General features: G+C 48.7%; 1 protein-coding gene across 1 annotated transcript in view; it reads left to right on the forward strand.

Moving 5' to 3' along the window:
• Positions 1-23,706, forward strand: part of CHAT (choline O-acetyltransferase) — a 53,497-nt gene that overhangs the window by 16,372 nt on the left and 13,419 nt on the right. Inside the window, exons 8-11 of the mRNA XM_003809022.3 lie at positions 15,846-16,015; positions 17,843-17,943; positions 18,836-18,964; positions 21,207-21,329. Coding sequence (XP_003809070.2) covers positions 15,846-16,015; positions 17,843-17,943; positions 18,836-18,964; positions 21,207-21,329 — 523 coding nt within the window. The remainder of the gene's footprint in view (positions 1-15,845; positions 16,016-17,842; positions 17,944-18,835; positions 18,965-21,206; positions 21,330-23,706) is intronic.

Here is a 23,706-nt window from a genome sequence, read left to right on the forward strand (position 1 = left end):
TTTAGTAAAGAAATTGTTGAAGAGATAGGAGATGAGTGGAGGGGTGGAATTCTTACAAAGGCAAAAGGAGATAGAACTCAGAAAATAAGAGGCCTTTGGTTGGTACAGGGTGAAGTGGAAAGCTTAGGCCTGAGGCAGCAGAGGTAGGAGCATGCAGAGGCTCCCAACTGGTACCTCCTGGTCTCAGATCACAACCTTGAGATAAGAGGTGGGCAGTTGGATGTTGAAGATGAAATCGACTGTGTGAAATAGCCTCCTGGAAAGTGGGAAAGAAGACTTGAAAAACTTGATAAGATTTATGGACTGTGTTGAGCTCATATATGAAGGTTCAAAGTGATACATTTTAGGAGAGGCTAATTAACATTGTTATGTGATCTTCCCCACCAATGCTCAGCTCCTCAGGTTCAGCCAGAGTTGGTGAGTGTAACTGGTAGGGACGGTGAAGGTGTGGCTGAGAACGGTCATGCTGGAATCTGAGCTGAGTAAGGAAGTGTGTTCAAGTCTGCTCAGCAGGTTCAAGTCTGCTCAGGCAGCCGTAACAAAGTACCACAGACTGGGAGGCTTCAACAACAGACACTTGCTATCTTACAGTTTAGCAGGTGGGTTTCTCCTGACACCTCTCTCCTTGGCTTGTCGATGCCACCTTCTCTGTGTGTCTTCATGTGGTCTTGCCTCTGTGCGTATCTGCATCCTAATCTCTTCTTATAAGGTGACCAGTCATATGGGATTAGGCTTCACCCAAATGGCCTCGTGTAACTTAATTGTCTCTTTAAAGGTCCCATCTCCAAATACAGTTACATTCTGAGCTTCTGGGAGTTAGGACTTCAACAAAGGAATTTTGGAACGACACAATTTGGCCCATAAGAGGAATGAAGTGACAGACAGGGTAAATGACAGATGGTGAGAGCATAGCAGGGCCAAGGGGTTTGGCCGTCTCAGTGACATGAGATGTGTTCAGTGGGTATCAGAGGATGTGAACTAGAAAGCCAGGAATGTGGTCAGAGTGTGGGATGCTTGAAACTGAGACTTTAGAGGTGGTGGGCTCATGGTAGAGAGAAGTTCCCAGATATGATACTGGCCATGGGTGCAGGGGTGAGACTGTCAAAGGTGTGGAGATGGAGGAGTTTGGAGAGGAGGATGGAGACTGGGCGTCCACATGGATGCTCATACTACCATAACGATGATTCCAGTAGCATGGGGGAAGCAGGTGAACTGAGAGCCCAGATATTCATGATGGGGACCTAGGAAGATATTGGCGCAGCACAGAAACAAGGGGGATGATGGTGATGGGGGGGTAAAACCTAACAGCTCCAGCTCCAAAACAAAGTGGGATGAGGGAGGGGGAGTTGTTTAGAAGCAGGAACAGGGAGAAGGAAGCTGTCTACCCCACCTGGCCCTGGGGTGCATGAGTGTGAAGGAAAACAACAGCATGCTTGAGAGGGTGGCAGGGGAGCGGGCACCTCAGGGGAGCACCCCTCGGGAAGTGCCACATTGCAGTTGAGGCAAAGCTGGGCAGACACCTACAGAAGAGTTTAGCCATGCAGGGGAATGGCCCGTCTGAGACAGGCATGAAGCGCTCCAGAAGGAGTAAAGGACAAGTGTGAGGACTGCATGCGCGTAGAGGACACATGGCCTGGGGAGTGGGGTGATGGGGGAGCCAGGGAGCCCCCAGGGTGGTTGCCTAGTGTGGCTGTTGGGGCTGAGGTGCTTTCTCACCCACAGCAGTATCCTGATTAACTCCACGGAATGGGTTGAGCTATTTTAGGGGAGCATAGCTCCCAACCCTCTCAGCTGAAGCCCTAAGATCCTGCCCCCACTTCCTGGAGCCTGGGTACAGGGACAGTGCTCATGGGCACAGAGTCCAGGCAAGCACTCGCTGGCAGGCAGCCTTGGCCAAGCTGAGCTCCTCTCAGCCTGGTGGAGGTCTAGACCAAGGAGCCTGCGCTCAGATGAAACACTTCCCCGGATTCTCATGTGGTCAACTGAGGCCTGGGGCAGGGGCTTTTCCACCCCGACCCTCCATTTTATCAACCTCTCTCCTTCAAGACACTGCCCTTGAGCCTCCACCCTGCCCCCAACCAGGATGACTCCCTCCTGTGAGCCCCAGGCTGCTTAGCCTCACCCTCTGCCACGACACTGAGGGCATGAGGCCCACAGGGTTCCAGGGACTGCCAGGGTGGCACAGCCCACGCGCAGGGGAGCAGGGCTGCCTGCCGCACCTCTCAGCTCCAGCTCAGACATGGGCTCAGACACGGTGCAGGAGTGTGTGCACTGACATCAACGAAGGTGGCCTGATCATCCACAGGCCACTACCAGTGTCCTCTGGGGGCCCAAAGCACCAGGATACACAGGCTAAACCAAAGCAGCAATTCAGACAGAGTCCTGAGGGGCTGGGAGGCCACGTCCACAGAGGAACTTGAAGCTAAAGCCAGGTGTGCTGAGGCCAGTGTGACTCAGCCCTAATTGCAGACTGGGGTTGGATGATGACATCAGGATTGTCTAGAGCATTCCTTAATAAAACAAAATAAAACAGATTCCCGGGCCCCAGTGCTTTTCTAGAGGGACAGAGTGGGGCCAAGGAATCTATTTTTATAGCACTCTGGCGTTTTCATGTGCAGCCCAGGCTGGGACCTGCTTACTCGGATATTAGCAGAGCATCCAGGTCCCCCTCTGGCTTGCTCTTTCCTGGGCACCTTCTGTCTTTTGTTACACCTGCGAGGTGGGATTTTATTCCCACTGAACCGAGGAAGAGGCTATGTCTGTCTCCTTTAGGGGTGGCCGGGGGTGAAGCAGGATCTGACACTGGAAGGGAGCATCTGCCTAGCCAGCCTGAGACCTGCAGTGCCAGGGAGGCCAGGTGGGATTCTGAAGACAGGCTTGGGGCCTCAGAGGGAGCCTGCACACCCTATTAGGACCTCCCTCCCCACCGCCTCCAAGCTGTGGCCTTCCTGAACCCAGGAGGAGCCAACCCGTTATCCTGGTCTGGAAATTTAATTAGACATTCAGCCCCGAGTCTGGGAGACTACAGCACTTGTCAATTTGTAGGAAAAGAATGGCCAGCTTGGAGAGCCCCCCAGCCCTCTGGCTTTCCTGGGTGCTGCCGTGAAGAGCCTGTGACCAGACCTCAGAGGCAGATGCTTTTCGTTTACACAGTCCCGTAAATATTTATCCCCGACAGTCAATTAGAGCTGAGCCACTGCTTGCAAGGAGGGAACTGACAGAAGGCGGCTACAGCTGCAGAAGGCCATGGTCATGGTTTACAAGAACCACTCAGGATGGGGGCATTTTGCTATTTACGTATTGTCATCCAGAGCTAGGCATGTCTGCTGATTTTAAAACCAATTACACATTAGCACTAACAGCCTCTCTGATTTAATTGGCCCAGAAATACCTCCCGAGCTCTCAAGACTGAATGTGATTTTCTTGCTCTGGAAAGGGGCTGGGCCAATGCCTCCCTCCTTCAGTAGGAGAATGAAGGCCTTTAGGGACAAGAGCATCCAGGCAGGAAAGGCAAGTGGTCCAGGGCAAGAGGCCTGCCCTTGACCTACCACGGCTGCTGTCTCCTGGGGCCTGGGCTTCCTCGTCTATATGAAGATAGCAGTCTGCACTGTGGGCAGGACCAAGGGGATGGGCGGTAAAGCAGATGGGCTGGCGCCTGGCACACAGAGGGTGTTGGCTAAATGGTAGCTCTTATTAGATTTGGGGATCACCCTGGGGATGCTTTGCCCAATGCCCACAACCCCTCTGGAAAAATCTGGTGAACTTGAACATGAGTACTGTCCTTGTGGTCAGAGGCAGGGGCCCGTGGGCCCTCAGGCTGCTTTGCTCTTTGCATGGAATCCTAATCCCTATGAACTCTGCGGTGCATTTTGCTTTCCCTGGGCCCTCCACGTACCACTCTCTCTGTGTGCACACACACTGGGCTCCTCTCTTTACCTTCTCCCTAGTCACCATCTCTCTGGCCCTCGTTTTCCATTTTATGTGCAGCACAGTAATGTTTGGGGTACAAGATAGCGAGGAGGTGTTTTGTTTTGTTTTGTTTTTGTTTTTGTTTTTGTTTTTGTATCTCCTGCCTTTCTCCCCCACCATCCTTTCCCTCAGTTCTGGAAGCCTGACAGCTCTTTATACCCTCTGCCTTTGTGGGAAGAGTGGTTAGAACCCAGAAGAAAGAGCACTTCTTGGTTCTTAAGTTCTTTTTTTAAATTAAATTGTACTTATTTTGGGATAACTGAAGATTAACATCCAGTTGTAAGAAGTAGTACAGAGATCTCATATGTACCCATCTTCCCCCAATGGTAGCATTTTCCAAAACTATAGTACAATATCACAACCAGGATACTGACATTGATACAGTCAAGATACGGAACATTCCATCACCACCAGGATCCCTCATGCTGCCCTTTTATAACCACACCCACTTCACCCCCTTCTTAACTCCTGGGCAACCACAAATCTGTTCTCTATTTCAATAATTCTATTGCTTCAGGAATATTATATACATGAAATCATATTGCATGTATGATGCAGGGTCTGGCTTTTTTCAAATAGCATAATTCTCCGGATGGAGATTTATCCAAATTGTTGCATGTATCAACAGTTCTTTCCTTTTTATTGCTGAGTGATATTCCATGGTGCTAGGTATCAGTTTCTTTCATTGTTTACCCATCAAAGGACATCCGGGTTGTTTCCAGTTTTGAGCTATTAAAAATAAAGCTACTGTGAACATTTGTGTACAGGTTTTTGTGTGAACCTATGTTTTCACTTACTGGAAGAAAATGCCCAGGAATGAAATTTCTAGGTCACACCATAGTTGTATGTTTGGTTTTTTAAGAAACTGCTAAAATGTTTTCCAGAGTGACTGTACCATTTTAATTCCTGTCAGCAATATATGTATAATCCAGTTTCTATGCATCTTTGCCAGCATTTGGTGGTGTCACTTTTTTTTATTGTAACCATTTTGATAGGTGTGAAGACAATGCAATCCACCACATTAACAAAGAAAAAAAAACATGATTATATTAATCAATACAGTAAAAGCATTTGGCAAAATTCAACATCCATTCATGATAAAATCTCTTAGAGAACTAGGACCAGAAAGGAACTTGCTCGACCTGATACGGAACATCTACAAAAAGCTTATAGCTAACATCTTATTTAAAGGTGAAAGACTGAATGCTTTCCCCCTAAGATCAGGAATAAGAGGATACCTACTCTTACCACTCTGTTTAACACAGTATTGGAGTTCTGGCCAGTGCATTAAGGCAAGAAAAGGGAATAAAAGGGATACAGATCAGAAAGAAAAAAATTAAATGATCCCTACTTTCATGAAATGATTATGTATGTAGAAAATAGTAGCAAATCTACAACTCCAAAAACTCCTAGAATACATGAATTCAGCAAGGTTGCAATATAAAAGATTAACGTACAAAACTCAATTATAGTCTTTCACCTTTAAATATGATGTTAACTATAAGCTTTTTGTAGATGTTCTTTATCAAGTCAAGTAAGTTCCCTTCTGGTACTGGTTCAATAAGAGATTTTATCATGAATGGATGTTCAATTTTGTCAAATGTTTTTACTGTATCAATTAATGTAATCATGTTATTTTTTTCTTTAGTCTGTTAATGTGGTGGACTACATTGATTGATTTTCAGATATTGAACCAGCCTTGCATCCCTGAAATGAGCCCCAGTTGGTCATGGTGTATAATTCTTTTCATATATTGCTTAATTCTACCTGCTAATATGTAGTTCAGTATTTTTTCCATCTATTTTTGTGAGGGCCACTGGTCTATAGTTGGTTTGGTTTTTTGTTTGTTGTACTGTATTTATCTTCTTTTGGTATCAGGATACCAGTTTCGTAAAATAAATTGGGAAATGTTCCCTCCTCTTATATTTTCTGAAAGAGATTGTATAAATGTGGTATCAATTCTTCCTCAAATGTTTGGTAGAATTTTTCAGTGAAATTATTTGGGCCTGAAGATTTCTTTTCGGGGAGTTTTAATGTTGCTAATTCAATACCCTTAACTCATTTAAGCCTAGTGTTCCATTATTAGAACGCTAAGCTTGTGGGAGTTATTTATGTCCTACTGCTTAAGGTCATCACCAAGGTCTGATTTTTCACAAAAAAAAATTTGCAACCTCCAGCATAAACGGGTTAATAATTATAGGGCTATTCAAATAATCATAATATTCAATGCATTGTGGTAGTTTATACTTTTCAAGGGGTTGGTCCATTTCATGTAAGTTGTCAGATTTATGTGTATAGAATTGTTCGTAGTATCCTCTTATTATACTTTTGATGTCTGCAGGGTCTGTAGTGATATCCTGTTTCATTCCTGATATTGGTGGTTGTGTCTTTCTCCCTCTCTTTTTTTTTGTCAGTCTCTCTGTAAATTTGATTGATCTTTTAAAATAACTACCTTTCTTTTTGTTGATTTTTTTTCCTGTTTTCAACTGTATTGATTTCTGCTCTTTATTATTTCCTTCATCTTGCTTGCTTTGGGTTTTTTTCTGCTCTTCTTTTTCTAGGTTCTTCAGGTAAGAAATTATTGATTTGAGACTTTTCTAATGTAAGCATTTAATGCTATAAATTTCCCTCTCATCAATACTTTAGCTGTGTCTCACAAATTTTCATATGGTGTATTTTAGTTTTCATTCATTTCAGTGTATTTTTAAAATTTCCCTTAAAACTCTGATATGGTTTGTCTCTAAGTCTCCACCCAAATCTCATCTCGAATTGTAATCCCCACATGTCAAGGGAGGGACCCGGTGAGAGGTGATTGGATCATGGGAGCGGTTTCCCCCATGCTGTTCTCATGACAGTCAGTGAGTTCCCAGGAGATCTGATGGTTTAAAAGTGCTTGGCAGTTCCCCCCTTGTTCTCTGTCTCTCCTGCTGCCATGGGAAGAAGGTCCTTGCTTCCCCTTCGCGTTCTGCCATGATTGTAAATTTCCTGATGCCTCCCCAGCCACGTGAAACTGTGAGTAAATCAAACCTTTTTATTCATAAATTACCCAGTCTTAGGCAGTTCTTTATAGCAGTGTGAAAACAGACTAATACAGACTCCCTCTTTGACCTATTAATTGTTTAGAAGTATGTTGTTTAGTTTCCAAATGTTTGGAACTTTTTATGCTATTTTTCTGTTACTGATTTCTACTTTGATTCCACTGTGGTCAGATAACATATTTTGAATGACTTTAATTCTTTTCAATTTGTTGAGTGTTGTTTTATGGCCCTGGGTATAGTCTATCTTGGCATATGTTCCATGGGTATTTGAAGAGAATGATTGATGATATTGTTGATTTCTTCTACGTCCTTGCTGAATTTCTGTCTAGTCGTTCTAACAACTGTTGAGAGCGGTGTTACAGTCTCCAAGTACAATTGTGGATTTGGCTATTTCTCCTTTCAGTTCTGTCAGAGTTTGTTTAACGTATTTTATAGTATGCTTGGTATAGATACATTTAGGGTTGCCATGTCTTCTTGGAGGATTTATCCTTCACTTTTATATAATGCCCTTCTATGTCTCTGGTAAATTTTCTTTGCTCTAAAGTGTACTTTACCTGACATTAAGATAGCCATTTCTGCTTTCTTTTGATTAATGTTTGCATGCTATATATTTTTCCTTCCTTTTACTTATAACCAAACTATATCATTATATTTGATGTGCACTTCTTGTAGACAGCATATAGCTGGGTAATGTTTTGTCGTATATTCCATCAATCTCTGTCTTCTAATTGGTGTATTTAGAACATTTACACTTTACATAATTATCGATGTGTTAGGGCTTAACTCTGATATTTTAGTTTTTATTTTCTGTTTTTCAATTATTGTTCTCTTTCTCTTGCCTTCATGTGGGTTACCCGAACATTTTTTAGAATTCAATTTTGATATACCTGTAACTTTTTTAAAATTATCTGTTTGTATAGCTTTTTCTAACAGTTTCTGTAGGTATTACCTTGTATATACATAACTTATCACAGTTTATTAGTGTTGAAATGTTACCAGTTCTAGTGAAGTGTAGAAAGCTTACCACCTTTTATTCTCCTTTGTTTATAATACACTTGTCTTAAATATTATCTCTATATACATTTAGAACCACATCAGGCAATTTTATGATTTTTGCTTCAACATTGAAACATAGTTTAGAAGACTTGAAAGGAGAATGAAAATGAATTTATTTACTCAGATATTTACCCTTTCTATTGTTCTTTCTTTCTTCTTGATGTTCCAATGTTTCTCTTTTTACCATTTCTTTTCTTTTAAAAAAAAAAAACTTTCTTAGGGACCAGCTGCGGTGGCTCACGCCTGTAATCCCAGCACTTTGGGAGGCTGAGGAGGGTGGATCATGAGGTCAGGAGTTCAAGACCAGCCTGGCCAAGCAGAGACAAACCCTGTCTCTACTAATAATACAAAAATTAGCCTGGCGTGGTGGCAGGTGCCTGTAATCCCAGCCACTCAGGAGGCTGAGGCAGAGAATTGCTTGAACCTGGGAGGCGGAAGTTGCAGTGAGCCGAGATTGGGCCACTGCACTCTCCAGCTTGGGTGACAGAGCGAGACTCCATTTCAAAACACCAAAACCAAAAACAAACAAACAAAAAAACACTTTATTTAGCCATTCTTTCAGGATATGTCTGCTTGGCATAAATTCTCTTAGTTTTCCTCATATGAAAATGTTTTGATTTCCCCTTCTTCATTTCTGAAGGATATTTTTCCTTGATATAGAATTCTGGATTGATAGTTATTTTTTTTTCAGCACTTACAAAATATTATGGCAATTCCTTCTGGTCTTCATGGTTTCTGATAAGAAAAAAAAATCTGCTGTTGTCCTAGTTGCTTTTCTCCTATAGAATATATATATAGTATATATACACACACACACACACACACACACACATATATATGGGTGTGTGTGTCTATGTATAGATACATGTGTATATATGTATATCATTTCTCTCTTGCTGCTTTCAAGATTTTTCCTTTGACTTTAGTTTTCAAAAGTTTGACTATGATATGTTTTGGTGTATACTTCTTTGAATTTATCATGTTTGGGGTTAACTTATCTTCCTGAATCTTTAGATGTGTGTCCTTTGCCAAATTTGGGGATGTGTTAGCCATTATTTCTCTGAGTCGTTTCTGCTCTGCCCTCTTTCTCCTCTCCTGGGAATTTGGTGACATAAACATCACCTTTTGTCTCAAAGGTGCCTTAGACTCTGTTCCTTTTCCCCCAGTCTAATCAGTGTTATTCCGTCTTCAAGTTCACTGATTCTTTTCTCTCCTCCCTAGGTTCTGCTGTTGAGTCCATCCACTGCGCTTTCTATATTGGTTATTCTATTATTCAGTCCTAACATTTCTATTTGGTTCTTCTTATATATTTTATTTTCTTGCTGAGAATTTGTTTCTTTGTGGAGACTTCTTTTCTTTTTCATTTGTTTCAAATATGTTAAAATTGCTTGTTGAGGCTTTTTTATGATTACTGCTTTTTATTTATTTTATTTTAATTTTATTTATTTATTTATTTATTTGAGACAGAGTCTCACTCTGTTGCCCAGGCTGGAGTACAGTGGTGTGATGTCGGCTCAATGCAGCCTCCGCCTCCCGTGTTCAAACTGAGATTTTCCTAATTCTTGGTAGAATGAGTGATTTTCTGTTGAAACTTGGATATATTGTGTTATAAGACTTGGGATCTTATTTAAGCTTGTTTTAACTGGCTTCCTCTGACACTGGTCCAGCAAGAGAATGGGGGAGGTTATAACGAGGTGGAGGTGGAAGCACAGGCACTTCACTGGGTCTCTGTTGACACCCTGTGGGAGGGGACTCCTTATTACTGCAGGGTTGGGGGGTGGAAGTTCAAGCTCCCTACACGGTCTCTATTAATGCTGTGTGGGGAAAAGGACGGAGGGCTGGTTATTGCTCAATGGAGATAGAATTCCCAGCTTCCATCTGAGACCGTGCCTTCTTTGATACCCCAGAAGCTGAGATGCCTCATTACTGACTGGTGATGGTAGACATCTGGGCTCTCCACTTGGCCTTTGCTGGCGAGGGTGCTGGGGGAGGGAGGGATGACACGGTTTTTCTCTGTGGTGTTTGGCTGAAGTAGAACGCTTATTACCTAAAAGTTTTATGTCTTGCTATTCTGATCCTTCGACTAGAGAGAGCAGGCTTTTGTTGATTGTTTTGTTTGTTTGTTTGTTTGTTTGTTTTTTAACTATACCCACTTGTGTTTTTACGTTGCTGGGTTCTTCAACTGCAAATTGGATGTTTCAGGTAAAAAACAAACCAAAACAACCCCACAGTGTATTAGTCTGTAGAGCTGGCATAACAATACCACAGAGTGGTGGCTTAAACAACAGACATTTATTCCTCACAGTTTTGGAGGCTGGAAGTCCAAGATGAAGGTGTCACAGGGTAGGCAACTACAAGCCACCTTCTCACTGTGTCCTCACATGGCCTTCTCTCTGTGCACACATGCTTGGTATCTCTTCCTCTTCTTATGAGGACACCAGTTCTATTGGATTAAGACCTTATTTAACTTTATCTCTGTAAAGGCCCTCCCTCCAAATAGAGTCACACTGAGAGCTGAAGCTTCAATGTATGACTTTTCAGGGGACACAATTCAGTCCGTAATACCCAAAGAATCTGCTGCTATGATGTTCCTTGGGTCCTGAGGTCCCTGGCTGGTCTGCCTTCCTCTCGCCATCTTTCAGTCTTCTTACTTTTGTTTTGAATAAAATGTCCAAGTTTTTAGCAGGAGGAATGGGGAAAAGTATATGTTCCTGGAATCGGAAGACCCTCTATCCAGAGCTCTTTAAAGGTGCCTGATGTAACTCAAGTCAAAGCAGTTCTGTTTTGCAAGAGTGAGAAATACTTTTGTTTGAATTCTCATAGTCTCTGAGGACTGACAGCATAAAGATCACCCCCTAGGCCAGAGAGTCGGGAAGAATATGAGATGTGCGATGGCAGATTTACCTCCCAAAAGAAAAAAGTACTCCTTCATCATGCGAGGAAAGATGCTGAGATAGGATTGGGAAAGGTTAAGAAGGTCTAAGCCCCTGAGAAAGAGCCCAGTTCATCCATCTCCTGGACTGTGAGAAGGGGGATGGGCATGGCATAGAAATCTGACTTGTGCTAACTTCTCAGGGAATAGATCAGAGCAAGCAAAGGCAAGTGTCCCAAAGAGGGTGGTATATGTCCAGGGGTACTTGTGCACAGTAGTGCACATTAAAGAACATCTCCTGAGTCTTGCAGCCCTGCACAGAGAGAGGTACCAGGTGCTATTTTGTCTGTGCTCACCAGAGTCTCAGCCTGTAAGCTTCCAACCTCTAATGCCAGCCTCAGGGCTCCCCGAGGCCTCCTGGCCTCTGGAATTTCCACACTACCAAAGCTGTCAGCTTCCTCCTTGGGCATGGGTGTCAGAGCAGGCTCCTCCTATTACTCAATCCCCACCTCTCACTATTACGCCGAGCTCCTTGAGGAAGATTGATTCGCCACTTTAAAGGAGCCTCGATGTGCTTGATGAGGATGCCACAAGACAAACGGCTCCTGCCGTGCGCCTTCAGCCCGCTGTCCCGTGTTTCCATTACATTTGGGCCACAGTCATGGTGGATGAGCTTGGGTGTAGTGCTCATTTTCTGCCTTACATGATAAACTTGTCAGCATTTGACTGATCAGCTACTTATATGCAGGGAGTTCATTTGCAAGGCCACCTGGCTCCCCGCTCTGTTGTCCTGCTCCCATTTTACCCTGTCTAATGAGCCAGGACCTGGTTCCTGTTGGGCAGCGCTGGGCTCCTGGGCCCTGCAGAGCCTGCACATGATGGCAAGGCCTCAGTGCCTCCTCACAATCTGCCTCCCCTGCCTGGAGGTGACGAGGGCAGTGATGCCCAGGGAGCCATTCTTTCCTGCTGCCAGCCTTGCATTGCCCAGTTAAAAAGGAGTGTGCCAGGCCTCCACTCTCCTGCCTCGAGCCTGCATCAAGGCCTGCTCTCAGCCTCCTGACTGAGCAGGCATGCTGTGGGCTGCCTCAGGAGCTGCAGTCTGCCCACTCCACACTGGCTTTGGGGCTGTTTTTAAGGAGCCCTTAGTGAAGGCAGCTACTAAGCCAGGGCTCTCAGAGTTCACCCTGAGGTATGGCCAACAGGAATGAGGTGTACAGCATTCAAGCTGCCTATGGCCCCAGCTTGGCTGGCCTTCAGGCCCATGCCTTTCCCAAGCTGCCAGGTATCCTAGACTCTGCTCTGACCACACTGAGCTCTTCCATGATCCTTCAGCACTCCCTGTTGTTGCTGGCTGAAGTCACATGACTGAGCTGGGCATTCATAGCCCTTGTTGATGAACCTGAGCACTGGGGTTGGATGCCTGAGATCAAACCCAGCTCCCTCGACTTAGTGGATGATTATTATCATCCGTGTTTACAAGAGAAACCTTGTAAATGGCCTAAGGTCAAGATATTTGGTTTCTCTGGTCCTGACCTGTAAATGAGGCATGACAATGATACCTATCTTATATGCATCAATATGCATGTTTAGATTGATATTTGGCACATGGTAGGTGCTCAACAAAGGTTAGCTAATAGCATCACATCATTATGTTCTTCCAGCCCCACCTAAATCCTGCATGCCCTCACCCATAAGCTGGAGGTCAAGCCGATCACTCACAAGCTCTGCTTACAAGCCTGGGGATCTGCTCTCCGGCCATCCAAACCACTGTCCCACCCTCCACCCACCACCCTGCACTACTATACACCTCCTGGCATGCCTCTCCCTTCTTCTTTGCTGATCTGAACCTGACCCAGACCTGGCCAAGGCCTCCCCAGGGCTCTGAAGGCACTGGCTAGCCTGAGCCTGCAGGGACCGCTAGCACAGCACATAGTGCAGGGCAAGCACTATGGCCATCTGCAGAGATGCCTAAGGAGGGGAGAAGGGCAGAGCAGGGAGCCTTGCAGGGGGGAAGAAGCCCTACCTTGTCCCAGCCTCACCCTACCCCCACTCCCCCATCAACTCATGAAGCTCAAAGCCTCAAAAGTAGTTGGGTTTTGCCCTTCATAAGGACATGGCCTTTCCCTTTCCCATTAGCCAGCTGGACACCTCCAGGCCCCCTGTCTGAACTGGGTCCACAGATCCCAGCTCTACCTTGCCCAGGCCAAGGGAAGCACACTAAAGTCCATTACCCAGCATGGACTGTGCTTGCCTTGTTCAGGAGGCCCAGGACCCACCCTCAGTGAGTGCTGATATGGGGGAGGGGACCAGACCAGGGGTCCAGGGGCTACAAGTGCTGACTGTCCAAAGCACGGTGGTCTGGGAATGGCAGTGGGGTCATGTGCTGTGCAGCAGGGGATGGTGGTCAGGGATTGGGGGGCACCTCTGGGCTCAGGTGCTGTGCGAGGCTGGCCTGACAAGAGTGCAATTCCACATCTGCACTGAGCAAGCTGTGGAGGCCATGTGCTCTGGGTGTTAGGAGTCCTCCAGGGCAGGGCTGGTACTGCCAGAGGATGAGGGAGCTCAGGGAGGGCTGTCATAGACAGAGGAGGAGAAGGGCCTTGTCCTGGGCACAGCCTGCATGATGATGAGGAGATGGGATGTCCACAGGATCAGGGAGGGGCAGGAGGTTGTCTGTGAGGTCCACGCAGGGATCTAGGGTGGGAAGGAGGTGGCCATGGAGCCCATGTTGCCATGTTTAGAAATTTGGATTCTCCCTTGTGGGCGGTAGAAGCTGTTTCAAGTTCTAAGAGGGTAATGTGGTGACTGCACCTCCTTAAGGAGCTTACAAGAAGGGGAGTTTCCCCAGGGCCTGGGCTGGCTCTCATTTATGCTTAGATCCTCAGGGCATGGCCGGATCCTTGATGCTGATCAGACTGAGGCAGGGAAGCCCAAGAGGCCATGCAGAGAGTGAGGAGGCATCCTGCCCTCATAGGGACCAGGGGGGGTTCTGAAAGCACAGGGCTCCCAAAGCCTCATCCTCAACAGGAGGGAAGAGAGGATGTCCCAAGGCTAGGCTGGCTTCCCAGAGTAGAAGGTCTGCTGTGGGAGACATCTCCTTCCCCAGGATTTGCAAAAAGTGAGAGAAAGGGGATGCATGGGGACTGGAGACTCCTTTCAGGCAAGGGCATCTGTGGACACTCCTTGTGAACTTGGAGAATTCACCCGGGCAGAGCGAAGACCAGTGCAGTTAGCATCTGTGTACACAGCAGGCATTGAGAAGACCTAGGGGATGGTCTTAAAGATTTACTAACCACCCTGGGAAGGGGAGCTGTCCACATGCCCAAGGAAGGCAAAACGCAGGCAAGAGCTCCCACCATCATATCTGTGATCCAGGCAGCAGGATGGAGGAAGGTGGGAAGCAGGACAAAGAGCACATGCTAGTTATCTTTGAGGAGGTTCCCCGGAAGCTGTGGTGTAGTTTTTTGAGATCTTGCTCATAGAATTTAGACACCTGGTTACCCCTAGCTGTAAGGGAGGCTGGGAAGTACAGCTCTAGTTTGTTATCCATGTACCAAGCTAAAAACCAGGGGTTCTACAAGCAAGGAAAGAAAGGACATGTGGTGTGCAACTAGGAGTCTCTACCATGTAATGAACCTTTCCCTGCAAATGCCATGCACCCATCTTCCCACACACAGAGCACTCTCACCTCTGCCCTGGGTGCCTCATCCTGTCCCAGCATCCAGCCCCCAAAGTCAGGCTCCCCTGGTGATATGCAGCCCTCACCATTGGGTCTTGAAGTGACTCCTTGGAATTTTAAACCAAAATGTTAAACTTTGGGTGGACTTTTTAAATTTTGGTGAACTTTAAACCAAGAGGCAGGCTGTGTACCCCCACACCCAGTACCGAGCAGTGGAGAGAACATCGTCAGCACAAAAGACTCCTGTTTGGAAGAAATGGGAACATGCAGCGGGAGCAGGCCTGGCCCCCAACAGGTCCTGCCGGGTGGGCTTGGTGAACCTCCCTGTGCCCTGTGGAGGAAGCTGCCAGGGAGGGCAGCTTCTGGTGCTCTCTGGGAGGAACGCATGTGTCCTTGGTGAAATCACGTGCTCTGTGCCTGACTCCCGCTCCTGAAGAGCCATCCTTGTCTGTACTCTTCCAGTGCCACCAGGGAGGGGGATTCCCTTTTGAGACCTGCTTACTGTAGAAGAATGTCTAGAGGAGCCTGGGAATTGGTAGAGGCTAACACAAAAGCCAGCTGTGGGCCAGGCTTGGAGCTCCTTTGGATCCATGAGTCCAAAACTGCCCCTACAAGCTCATCCAGATGTGGGTTCAAGGCAGCCTGGCCCTTCTGCCTGCAGCTCTGCCTCTGAACCAACAGCTTGGGGGCAGGGAGGTGAGCAATACACTTCCTTCAGGTTTTAATGTGAAATCGCCTAATTTTGAAATTGCAACAACAATTTTGAAATTGCAGTTTAGATGTCTGAAAGTCATAGTTCAGCACAAACAAGCATGCCTACACACAGATGTGGCTCACAGGAGCCCCAGTGGAGGGTGCTGTTGGGTGGGGGATTAAGGGCCCTTCCACTGATGTGGGCTGACCTGAGGGTCTAAGCATCCCGCTTCATCTTGGCATGCATGACCAATAGCCCACACATCTGGAGGAGAGCTGGTCACAGCTGGAGAGCAGGGCTCCTGCAGGGACCGTGTGAATGAGCTGGGATCCTGGGGTAGGACAGAGGCTCAGGACACTCTGGCTGACTTCACTGCCCACCCACAGTGGGGCAAGGTGGGGGGTCAGGGCTGGCTCAAGACCTGGGTCTTGTTGTGATCCCAGAAGACAGGGCTGCCCTGCCCTGTGTGGGGCTCTGAGGAGAGAAGACTGGCCTGGAGCGGGACAGGTGCTAGGGCCGTGCCTGCCTCCCCTGCAGACTCCACCAACCGGGACTCGCTGGACATGATTGAGCGCTGCATCTGCGTTGTATGCCTGGACGCGCCAGGAGGCGTGGAGCTCAGCGACACCCACAGGGCACTCCAGCTCCTTCATGGCGGAGGCTACAGCAAGAACGGGGCCAATCGCTGGTACGACAAGTCCCTGCAGGTAAGCTGTCCAGGTGGCCCTGCAAGAGCACAGCCATGCCCCCAGCGAGAGAGTGAGTAGGCAAGCGGGCACAGCCTGGTGCCCAGGCCCGCACGTGCTTGTGTCTGGCAGGCGCACTCACTGGTTTCTGCTGCCTAAGAGGCTGGGTCTGAGGGGTCAGGAGAGCTGGAGGGGTCTGAGATGTGCTGTTGATGTCAATCTCTGGACCAGCCAGAACTCTTCTCAGGAGCCAGTGGCCGAACCCAACTCAAACTCCCTAACCTTCCTGCAGCCTGTGCCAGGAAGGTCTGGGCCAGACCTGGGGCCCATTTCCCATCACCCATCACACCTGTGAGGTGGAGGTGTGCCAGGAGTAGGAGAGTATAACAGCCCCACTGAACAAATCCTTAATGCATGCTGAAATAATAATTTCTGATGCCCAGAGCTGTCAGCTTTTTGGATGTCCACCCCCGTGGCCTGGCGATTTCAACATACCTCCCTCAATCCCTGAGAAGTAGAACAGCCCAGCATCTCCATGGAAGAAAGTCTGTAAGATGAGATAAAATAATTCATATATGTTCATTTACATGACATCAGCCTAGAAGCAAGAAATTTACTTTGACCTAGAGAAAAATACCCATGCAGACGGGATGAAGTCAAGGTCAAACCATTCATTCCCATTCTGCCATCCTCCTTTTATTCCCCCAACATGCCAATCCTGAACCTAGTCTTGTTTATTTTAAAGTCACTACACTTTTATATGATATGCCATGTAGTATAAAACAGCAGGCACAAACAAAACATCTCTCTACTTTGGGTTAGCAAAGCTCACATTGATAAGCATATCTAGACAACACCTCGTTTTCCTTTCTCTCTGTCCCTACATTCTGCAGGTTTTCCTTTTTATTGGTTTGCATATTGATTCTGTTATTTCTGATGCGCTTTCCAGCTACTGGGCCAGCTGTTTTAGCCTCTACAGTGGTGCTAATGGCTTACCATCTTTCATGGAGCAGCTGTGGGGGTGAACCGATATAATACATGCACAGAATCTGGAACTCAGCCTTGGTAGCAGTTTTTAAAAGACACCGCTTTCCTTCCTTCCTTCCTTCCTTCCTTCCTTCCTTCCTTCCTTCCTTCCTTCCTTCCTTCCTTTTAGTGACAGGCACAGATAAGTACTAATGTGGGGGGTGGGTGCAGCCCTCTCCACCACCTCTCATGGGTTAGTCTATGCTGACCTCCAGGTTCTTTTCATCAGCAGGGCAGATTATCAGGCGAACCAGAGAAGCCAGCAGGGCTTCATGGACCTGAATTCAAGATGATGGAAAACTGGTCTCAGGACAGCAAGGCAGGGGACACTGGGGGCGGGAGGGGAGGGCCTGCAAAGGGTGAGTTTGGGGAGAAGCTCTGTGGGAAGTGAGTTTCTTTGTAGAGTGGGAGTAAAGATCCAGCCTCTGGCACACAAGGCAAGAGACTGGGAGGAGACCCCGATGTGAGCTATGACAGGAAACAGGGCTGAAGGGCCTCACCCAGGCCCCAAGGGCAGCTGGGCAGACTCGTCCTGAGGATGAACTCCTCAGAAATCCCTGGACTGCTCAGTCCGGAAACTTGGGGCTCCACCTTCACTGCCCACAGCTTTTACGGGAAAGAGGTCGTGAGTGCAGAGTAGTCTTGGATTCTCATATTCTCAGGCCACTGCAATCACATGCAGTGTTCTCTTCAGGAAATAATGTGCTCTGGTGTCCCTGGAGAAGAGGTGCCCTGAGAAGCCAGGGGCCTAACCTGGGGCCAAGGGGCTGCCTTGCAATGCTGACTCTCCCATGATCGCCCACTCCCTCTTTCCTGTTGCAGTTTGTGGTGGGCCGAGACGGCACCTGCGGTGTGGTGTGCGAACACTCCCCATTCGATGGCATCGTCCTGGTGCAGTGCACTGAGCATCTGCTCAAGCACATGTGAGTCTGGATCCCAGGGCTGCCATGCTGGGCCCCAAAAAATGTGGGTGGCCGCTGGGGGCTGTGTCAGTCTGGAAAGCGTCTTAACAAAAGATGAATTTGAAAAAAATGTGTACTATACACACACACACACACACACACACGATGAATTTGAAACCCAGCTTTGTATGCAACATCATGTGCTTCACGGGCCATGGATAGGAGGCAGCAGATTTATGGCAGTCAGGGAGAAGCATGGCAAGGAATTCTCAGGAACCTCTGCCTTGAGAGAGGGGAAGCCTACATCGATACCTATTGCTTATCCTGAGTCAGGGCCAGGCCCACGGCTGCCCCAGCACAGGGGGAGTTCTCTGAGTCTCACTGCTTCCAAATCCCAAGGCTGGGTCCCTCCTTAGCTCCCCAGCAGGGTTCCTCTGTGCCTTAAACACATGGTATTCCTTCCTCCATTCCCAATTTTACCCATTCTCTCCTAGAATCGTCTCCCTGCATCCAAGTCTTCAATTTCTTCCATGAAACTCAGGGTTACTGAAACCTAAACCAAGCCTAGTAGGCACAAACCTTGTAGAAGAGAACAACACAGCTTGCTCTTAAATTTCTCTCCAAGTCTTCTGTAAGGGTGTAACATGGTCTAATAGGAAAACAATGAAAAGAAATAATGGGTTTTGGAGTCAGGCGGAACTGGATGGAACCCTGGCCCTGCCACTTAATGATTTTGGTGGCCTCTCTGAGCCTCAGTTTATTCATCTGCACGGTGGTTCAGGGGCAGCTCGTACCCCCTGAAACTCCATGGCCGCAAACACTGACAGCTAAGATGATTGCACAGAGCAAAGAAGAGATGCCTTCCACAGCTCTCTGGCCGCAGAGCCTCAGGAGGTTGCCTCTGTGCCCACAGGACGCAGAGCAGCAGGAAGCTGATCCGAGCAGACTCCGTCAGCGAGCTCCCCGCCCCCCGGAGGCTGCGGTGGAAATGCTCCCCGGAAATTCAAGGCCACTTAGCCTCCTCGGCAGAAAAACTTCAACGGTAAGGATAACCGAAGTCTCCTTTGAGGGGTCCCCTAGGGACCACCCCGCCCTTGCCTACTAGCTCCCAAGGCTCCCTGGAAGTTTCCAAAGACCCCAGCTCCTCTGCCTCTCCTTGGGCTCCACCTCGTCCCCATCCCTCATGGAAATGTAGTCAAACTAAAGGAGAGATATAACTCTGGGGAAATAACCTTGCTGAAGTATCCATCATTTCCCTAAAATGCAAACGCAGGGCTATTTTTTTTTTTTTTTTTCAGTTTCACCTGACTGAGCAGAGTCAAGGCCGGGAAATCATCCCCTGCTTTAGGGGGGAGTAATAAACAACTGGTTTGAATAGGTCATTTGAATTCAAGCTATTTCAATTTGCTTGAATGTACAGTGCAACTTGACAAAGGGGCCTTTTTCCCCAAGGGGAGGGGGCCGTTCAGGCCCTAACGGGACCCAGGCAGGAGGGCCTGGGGCAGCAGCAAGCAGTGGTGGCAGCCACATCCTGGCAACCATGTCTGCACTGTAGCTGTTGATTCTCCCATTCAGTAAGCAAGCACGAATGCATTCATTCACTGGTTTGCTCATTCATTCATCAAACATGTGCAGAGCTCTGGTGTGCACCCGGCCTGTGGTAAGGCTCTGAGAACACAGAAAGTTAAGTACCATGGGACCTGCACTCCATATTTGAGTGGAATAAGTAGACTCCCAGGCCAAAACGTGTGATACAGTAAGATTAATGCCAAAAGCAGAAACAGCCATGCTGACCTGAACCCACAAAAATATACAAGCTGAACTCTGTCAGGACTGTGAGTGAGGGCCTTGTAGAGACGGGCCTTGAAGGATGGATAGGAGTTCATGGTGCAAGCAGATGGAGAAGAGGCAGAAAGGCAGCTTCTTCAAGCTTGTACAAGTTCATAATGATGAAGGCTGGTTTGGAGACCAGCAAGTGAGAGAATGGCCAGAGCTGGGCCACAAAAAGGAAGTTGGGCCACACTGTGATGAGTGTCACTGTCCTGTTATGGGCCTAGAGCCTGCCCTGCCACTGGAGGGTTCTGTGCAGGGGGTATGGGGACGCCCCTGAGGAGGCTGTGGGAAGGGCACATGTGAGCAGGACAGAGTGTGGCCAGGCTGGGAAGCTGAAGAGCGGGAAGGACCCATCCACTGGGAGCTGCTGGAGAGGGTGCCTGGCTTCAGTGGGCATGGAGGGGCCTCAGGTGTTCTATAAAGTGGTGCTCACATCTCAGCTTTGCAGGGTTGTTCAGGAGCTAAGTCAGGGGCCAAGGCAGTGAGCTGGTGGGCTGCTGAGTCCTCAGCGGGTGAAGGAGTCCACTCACTTCCAGGGACCTGAGCAGACCCCACGTTCCCCAAGGCCCCCAGCTCCACCCTCCAGAGGCTGAGGAGAGCCAGGAAAGGCCCATGGATGGGGAAGCAGGAGGCTTCTTCCTGGGGGTCCTGAGGGGCCCATACAAGTGGGTGAGGCCCGAGTGGGCACAGCTTGGGGGAGAGGTTTCCAGGTGGCTGTGGTGATAGTGAGCTCAGTCTGTCCCAGACTCTGTCAACAGGTAGGTCTGAGGGGCGAGTACTCATGGGAACTGGGTCTCCTCCAAGTCCCCCTGTGTTCCTAGCACCTGGCCCCACCGAGAGCTGAGCTGCTGTGAGCAGGAGGAATACTTCAAGGAGAGGCAGGCAGGGAGCATGGAGTCCCGACGGAAGGTGTGCGTGTGGGCTCGGTGTTCCCACTCAGGCTATGCGCTCTCCAGTGGGGAGGCACATAGACCTTGCCAGACACTGCTCCAGTGGGCAGTCAGCCCAGACCCCAGACTCCTGATGGAGGAGGAGATTGTTCAATATGAGGGTCAGCCAGTGCTCCAGAGTCTCAGTGCAGACTTGGAAAATGTTCCTGTTACTCCGACAGTGAATTACAAAATCCCGGGCATGTCACCTGTGTCACAGTGAATCCCTGCCTCACTAACACAGCCAGGCCCACCTCCCCACCCACTCTCCAGAGCAGGGCCGACACTCCACTCAGCTGAGCTCACCTTGGGTCATAGTAGTCCTGGCCTGGTTTGTCTTCTGACACTTTCATAGGTCAAGGCATGTCTCTGACACCTCAGTGCACTCCTGAAGGGCAGGGACTACGTCCGCACCTTCCAGAACGCTAGGACACAGACCAGGCTCTAGAAGCCCGGGGAAACCCCAGATGCATGCATACTGTTTTGCATGCAATAAAAACATCTTTTCTTTTTCTTCCTCAGAATAGTAAAGAACCTTGACTTCATTGTCTATAAGTTTGACAACTATGGGAAAACATTCATTAAGAAGCAGAAATGCAGCCCTGATGCCTTCATCCAGGTGGCCCTCCAGCTGGCCTTCTACAGGTGAGTGAAGGTGGAGTGAGTCTGTACCCTGGAGGGCTGACGGACACAGTGCTGTAGGATCTAGGGTCTAGAAGCATCCTGGAGGGAGGGACAGCCTTCTGTGGGCCTGGAAGACTGGAGAGGGACTGAGGCTGCATGAAGGAGGAGCAGACTGAACTGGGTTACAAATCCAACCTCAGGGAACTGCCTGGGTGATGGCACAGGGGCACGGAGCTCCAAAGGACTGGAGTGTAGAGCTGAGAAGAGCCAGGAGGGGATGAGGACCATGGTTGGGGTTGGGGGGCTGCTCTCCATCCCAACTTCCCCCACCTCACCCAAGCCCTATTGCTGCAACCTGTTCCTCCCCAGTCTTCCCAATCTTGCTAAGGAAATGGAACCAGCAGCTCCCCCAGCTGATCAAGACAAAGATTTTGGACTCATCCTTGATTCTGCCCTTTCTCGTATCCCCGCACACTGCCATATCCGTTCTCCTCCAAATGTCTCTCACCTGCCCTCCACCTCCACTGCCATTGGCCCCTCCCAGGCCACCATCAGCTCATGCTTAGCCAACGGCAGCACTTCCCTAGGGTCACTGCTTCCAGTGTTGCCCCTGGTAATCCTGTCTTCATGAAGAGTGAACTTTGAAATATGCAAATCAGACTAGATTACTTTCCACATGAAACTTCCCAGTGCCTTCACACCAGGCTTAGAACAAAAGCCAGGCTTAGAAGTGCCCCCTGTGGACTGGCCCCACCTGAGGCCCTCCCACACCCCCAGCTCTCTCCTGCCTCCTGACCTTTGCCCTGGCTGTGCCTCTGCCACCCACGGAAGGTGTGCGTGTGGGCTCAGGGTCACCACCCTCCACACGCACCAGCCCTTTCCAGCCCAGTTTCCATCCCTCGAAGCCTTTCCCCACCCCCTTATCTAATGCAGCCCCCTGTGGCCCCCTTGCCACCCATTCTGTGTCATACCACATTGAATTTTCTTTTTCTTTCAGGCAATTGTTACTCATGTGAATTATCTTGTTTGCAGGTTTGCTGGCTTTGTTTTCTAGACTATCCCCGCAACCCTGACATTCTGGGCATCTCGCATGCCTCTGAGTCCCTAGCACCCACACCATACCTGGCACAGAGTAGGTGCCAGAGACTGAATCACAGACGGGAGGTTTAGCCAGAAGTGGTCCGGCCAGGTCTGGGATTTAGACCTGGGGGCCCAGGTAGCTGTGTGTCGGGGAAGGGGTGAATAGTAGGGAAATCAGGAGTGAAGGCAGGGGGAGAGGTCAATTAGCCTTACAGGAGGCGAAGAAACCAAAATGTGAAATAGATCTTCCTGGAGATGGGGCCAGCTCCTGACAGTTCCAGGGCTGCAGAAGCAGCGGCTCATCAACTGCCTGCTATGAACGGTAAAGCTCTGCCCTCCAACCTGCTTTCAGTTTGCAACTTCCATGAAGGGCATAACGTTACCCTGCAGTAAAGCTAGGGCAAGGCATTCTCACTAATGAACAGGCAGCACCCATGCAGACACAGCAGCCCAGTGTCCCCTGCGGGGCTGTAATTCTCAAGGAAGTGAGTGCAGCCACTTTGAGTGTCTGTCCTGTCGGGACACCTTGGGGAAGGCCGATGTCATCCCACATGAGGACTGGGCTTGCTGCTGAGACTTGAAGAGGCAGAAACCTCACCAGTACTGAGATGCTGCAGGACCTGCCTGGCATTTGGAATGGTGGTCAGTGCCTTCTGATACTCAGAGGGCATGGGGCCGAGATAGGCCGTGAGGTCAGCATCCTGCCGGAGCCTCGACTGGGGATGCCACTAAGACCAGCTGCTCGGGACCTCTCTACTATGAGCACTTCCAAGTTTCAGATCCAGAGCTGAGGGGGACAGTGCAGCCTGCACAATGCACCCCTCCTCCACCTGCCTGTGGGCTGTGCTGTCACTGGACAAGGCCAGGAAAGGACATAGCCAGAGGCTCCTGGGTTCATCGAATGGCCAAAGAGGATCTGCTTCCCATGAGCAGCATTCTTCAGGCTCTAAGCTGTAATAATCACAATTGTTTTTATCTGCCCCCAGATTCAGCAGAAACCTAGAGGCTGCCTGAATTCGGGTTGGTCAATGACTGGGCAGTGATGGTGTTTGCCTCCAGGGACCATAGAGACAGGACAGGAGCTCCTTGCCAGAGTCTTGGGGAAATATGTCAGAGTGTACAGGAAGGTCATTCCCTTGCTCACCAAGCAAGACAGTGTCACACACCCTGCAGAATTGGACATGGCCTTCCCAAACCTCCAGGAGCCCAGCCAGTGAGGGAGAGACATCCTGAGAGGGCTGAGATGTGGGGCCACGACTTGCTGGGTGACACTGGGCTGTCACTGCTTCTCTCCAAGCTCTGTGTCTTTTTTCCTCCC

This window comes from Pan paniscus, chromosome 8, assembly GCF_029289425.2.
Source record: "Pan paniscus chromosome 8, NHGRI_mPanPan1-v2.0_pri, whole genome shotgun sequence".
Classification (NCBI taxonomy): domain Eukaryota; kingdom Metazoa; phylum Chordata; class Mammalia; order Primates; family Hominidae; genus Pan; species Pan paniscus.